Source organism: Lottia gigantea, assembly GCF_000327385.1.
Source record: "Lottia gigantea unplaced genomic scaffold LOTGIsca_33, whole genome shotgun sequence".
NCBI lineage: Eukaryota > Metazoa > Mollusca > Gastropoda > Lottiidae > Lottia > Lottia gigantea.
Genome location: NW_008709110.1, coordinates 574,059 through 579,086, shown reverse-complemented (window position 1 = coordinate 579,086; position 5,028 = coordinate 574,059). Strand labels below are relative to the sequence as shown.

Here is a 5,028-nt window from a genome sequence, read left to right as displayed (position 1 = left end):
ATATAAATAAAAAACTAGGCTTTAAGAAAAATGGTTTATATATTTGAAAGTTAAAAGATATAGTGAAATGTTAATAAAGTAATGGTATCTAAGGGAATAGTGACATGTTTCCAAACAGAATTTCTAATGATAAATTGCCATAATAATTTTGTTACTTGTATTGTGAATATTTCAATGAGAATATTGAATAAATGTTGAATTTCTTATTTCATATATATCTTTAGTATTTGCCAACCCATTTCTGGAGCTGTGGTGGTTTAAGAATGGTTCATTCTTGTCTATGTCTAGCTGAGGATTCCTTCAGATGTTTTCAAACGTCTTTGATGCAACGTAAAGGAGCTAACATTTGGATTGGACAATACATTGAGGCCCTGTGTGCTACATGATCTGTAGATTCAAATTCCTTGACAGTTGGTAATGGCTAAATAGAAAGGCTTATGCTTCTGTCCTAACAGCACACTTGTCCACATAGATTAGGCAGATCAGATGTAATTATTTTTTATTCAGCCAATTCAATTAAGAACTGATTGAAGAATTTATTAGAAATATTCTAATCAATTATTTTAAAATATTGACAAATTTCAACATTGTAATTGCAATAATATGTGTGTTTTGTACTCACATACATTATTACAGATTTTCCAGTACAAAGCTGTAAAAAAACTTTCAATAAATATATTGAACATACTCACAAAATTACAAAATATGGCATTTAAATCACTAGAAATGAAAAACTGATGAAAAGCCTACAGAAATATCTATATTTACATGGATTACTATTACTGTAAATGTAAGTTACTATATAGAAGTGTAAGGTAGGTAGTGATTACTGAACTTGCCTGTAGACCTAATGACATGAAATCTACCCTTATCTAAGTTCAATGAAAGTTAACTTGATTTAGCATAATACTTAGATGTAACAAATTTTATCATATAGATTTTTAAATCTTTCACTAATACTTTTATTTAGAAACTTTCACAATACTATTGCACTTTATAAAATATTTTCATATACACCATCTCTCTCCAGGCACACATTGGAAGGTTATAAGTTATCACAGTATTGAATAAGGTTTCTCATATTTTCTATAGCTCTGATTCATCATGAGATGAAGATGGACCAGAGTTTTGATAAAGTTTAGTAATAATTGGTTGAACAACATTGTCAAATTCTTGTTTTTGCAGTTTGAGATCATCTATTTTTGCTGATGGATTGTCTTCCAACCATTTTGTTTTTGCGTTAATGACTTCCTGTATAGATTCTTTATCCTCTTTGCTCAGTTTGGATTCATTGTCATTAATTTGATTTAACATACTATACACAGAGTTTTCTAAATCATTTCTAATGTCAATTTTTTCTTTAAATTGTCTGTCATCTTCTGAATATTTTTCAGCTTCTTGTAATATTTTCTCTATTTCTTCACCAGACAAATGATTTTCACTAACTCTGATGTTATTTTTCTGTCCTGTTCCCTTGTCTTCTGCAGTCACTTTGAGAATACCATTGACATCAATTTCAAATGTTACTTCAATTTGAGGTATACCACGAGGAGCAGCAGGAATCCCAGTCAGGTCAAATTTACCCAAAAAATGATTATCTTTAGACATGGCTCTTTCACCTTCAAATATTTGTATAGAGACCACAGGTTGGTTGTCAGCTGCCGTGGAAAAGATCTGAGATTTCCTAGTAGGTATAGGTGTATTTCTCTTGATTAAAGTTGTCAATACACCTCCCATTGTTTCAATACCAAGAGTTAAAGGATTGACATCTAATATTACATAACCATCACCTACATCCTGATCTCCAGATAAAGCAGCTGCCTGTACAGCAGCACCATAAGCTACAGCTTCATCAGGATTGACACCACGATTTGGTTCCTGAAAGTAAAGAATTGTTTATTTAAAAGAAAACTTAGAGTGAAATCATATCAGACAACAGCTCCTATAATAGTTAACAATAAAGGTCATATCCAACATACAAGATGTAATAATTAATGTCACTCCAATATGTTTGGGTCAGCATCCTAATGTCACTTTGCAACTGTACTTATGAACTTTAAGCTCACTTGAAAAAGAATAGATTCTTACCTTGCCATTAAAATATTCTTTAACTAACTGTTGTATTTTAGGTATTCTAGTTGATCCTCCAACTAATATAATATCTTCTATATCATCTACTGTTAATTCTGCATCTTTGAGTGCCATCTTAACTGGTTTTAATGTGGAACGGAATAATTCCTGATAATAAAAGACCAGTGAATTACTACACTGAAGAAAGGGTTGGCAGTATTGAAATGTTTTGCTTTTGAGAGGACAATGTTAATTAAGGCTATTAATTATGTAGGAAGAAGCAAAAATGAGATGATTTGGTTGTAGAAGCAATTGAAAATTATTGTTGGCCAAATTATAACATTAATATTGTAGTAATTCTTACCATATTCAATTCTTCAAATTTAGCTCTAGACAACGGTTCTGAAATATCCTGTCCATCAAATAAAGATTCAATTTCAATTCTAGCTTGATGTTGGGATGATAAAGTTCTCTTGGCTTTTTCTACTTCTCTTCGTAATTTCTGTACAGCCTGTACATTATTTCTTATATCTTTACCATATTTCTTTTTAATCAATTTCAAGAAATGGTCCATTACCATCTGATCAAAATCTTCTCCACCTAAATAGACAAAACATTCATGATAATAATTTACACTGTAACATAAAAGTGAATTGGGGCAATAATGTAAAACTAGAAAACCTGCCCCGCTTCCATTTGTATATTTGAATAGAATTACTTTCACAAAGTGATATGCCTTCCCTTCTGTTACCTTTTTATATGACACATCTTGTTCAGCAGAAATCAACAAAATCGAAGAGAAACTTCTTACTAGTTCTAACTTACCTAAATGTGTATCACCATTTGTTGATAAAACCTCAAAGACTTGATGATCTAATGTCAATGCTGACACATCAAATGTTCCCCCTCCTAGATCATACACCAATACATTAAAATCTCTATCTTTCTTATGTAAACCATACGCTATAGATGCGGCTGTACTGTAACAAAACAGAAAAGTATATTTATGAAGTACATGTACATCAGTAACATTTGACAACTCTCTGCTCAATTCGGTTTTACAAAATAAATTAAAAATAATCAATGATTTTGAGTCAACACATAGGTACATTTTGAAGTTTGAAAAAAATCCCCATCAAAGTCACCCAGGAGAATGATATGGTTTTTTGACTAGAGGACTGAAGATGAAAAGTTGAGTTTATTACTTAACAAAATTTGAATGGATGAACATTTGAATTGGAAGACAGATACCAGCATGTATATTAATACAAACTTACGGCTCATTGACTATTCTAAGTATCTCCAAACCAGCAATTTTACCAGCATCTTTAGTAGCTTGACGTTGAGCATCATTGAAATAAGCTGGTACAGTAACAACTGCTTTGGTGATATTCTTTCCTACATACTGCTCAGCAATAGTCTTCATTTTCCCCAGAACCATGGCAGAAATTTCTTCTGGAGTGAAAAGCCTTTTTTCACCTTTTATAGTCACTTCAATATGTGGTTTATTGTTTTTGTTGATTATTTTAAAGGGATAGTAGTTTTTATCTTTTTGAACTGAAGGATCATCCCAGTTTCTACCAATTAATCGTTTAACATCAAAGATGGTATTTTCTGGATTCGATGTCAGTTGATTTTTAGCAGCATCACCAATCAATCTTTCACCTTCTTCAGTAAAAGCAACATAAGATGGTGTAATTCTGTTACCCTGATCATTAGCAATAATTTCAACTTGGCCTTTAGTAAATATGCCAACACTGAAAATAGAATGGTTTAATTACTAGAAACTTATGTGACAAATTTGATGTTGAAATGACAAGTTTATAGCAGACAGTTTCAAGAAATATAAAACCATCAGGAATTGTAGTGTTATCTACTAGGCTATTACATAATATATAAATCAATCATACCATGAATAAGTTGTGCCTAAATCAATTCCAATAACAGGTGCTTCATCTTCTTTATTTGTTTGTTTAACAGCTGATGTTGTTGTTATAAACAATAAACAACTTATTATCAGTATCATCTTGACTTTATTATATTTCTTTCTGGTCATGTTTTCTGTCCTCTCTACTGTGTTTTATTTTGTAAAATTCTTGATTGACTTTTTATAATATCAATCAACTGTAGTAGGCTTTATAGTAACTTTTTGTCTTTACTGAAATGAAAACGTATTCAACATTGAACGCATTCGTATAAGAATAAGGATGATCGGTCATACTCTCCATCATTCATTTTTACCGGTTTTCCCCGTGAACTGTCATTCTTTGGCCATGTGCATTTGTTTACAAATATTACGTCACGTGTAAACAGTACTTTGGCATTTGCGTTTTATTATGTTAAAATTGATTCTGAAATTCTTTAAATAACTTTCTAAAATATTCATATTTTATTATCTTTCGCTCCGATTAATGTTTTTGAAATATGAACGGGAATCTTTAACCTATATTTTAACCAATCAAAGTCTGTTTTTTTAACTGACGTCACATCAAAACAATAACAAAGCCATGTGCTCACCTGTCAGATAGATGGCTTCGAACTATGAAATGATTTTCCGTAGATATTTTGTGGATTTATTCGTCCTATTCCGTAGCTTATGAGTCTTTTCTAAAGATTCCTTTATTTTAGTGAACATGATTTCTTAGGCTGTAAACTATGGTTTATAAAATAGTTCAGAATTCGTGTTGAAATCTGATTAGCTGAGTTAATGATTAGGCACGATTTGATTGGTCTAAAAGTATACGTAGCAGAAGGATTTTCTGATGAAATTTGCAGGATAAATAAGTTCATTGTTGAAGTGAACAACGCAAATTTAGATTGTTACCCTCTGGTCTCAAACATAATGATGCAATGATTTGAAATAAGGAAAAGTCCAATAATGATTTCTATGAGTCTATGGCCAGAATTTAAAAGAAGTTCCCATTTCAGGAAAAAAGCTCTAACCTTATTAAGACACAA

General features: G+C 31.2%; 1 protein-coding gene across 1 annotated transcript; it reads right to left on the bottom strand.

The window, feature by feature from the left end:
* Positions 1-501: 501 nt before the first annotated feature.
* Positions 502-4,235, bottom strand: LOTGIDRAFT_232892 (hypothetical protein). The gene is made up of 7 exons (XM_009058190.1): positions 3,981-4,235; positions 3,348-3,827; positions 2,896-3,050; positions 2,435-2,670; positions 2,089-2,238; positions 1,503-1,878; positions 502-1,358 (listed from the first exon to the last, which is right to left on the bottom strand). The coding sequence occupies exons 1-7, from the start codon at positions 4,124-4,126 to the stop codon at positions 1,087-1,089; spliced, it is 1,815 nt and encodes a 604-aa protein (XP_009056438.1). The 5' UTR covers positions 4,127-4,235; the 3' UTR covers positions 502-1,086.
* Between the last annotated feature and the right edge of the window lie 793 nt (positions 4,236-5,028).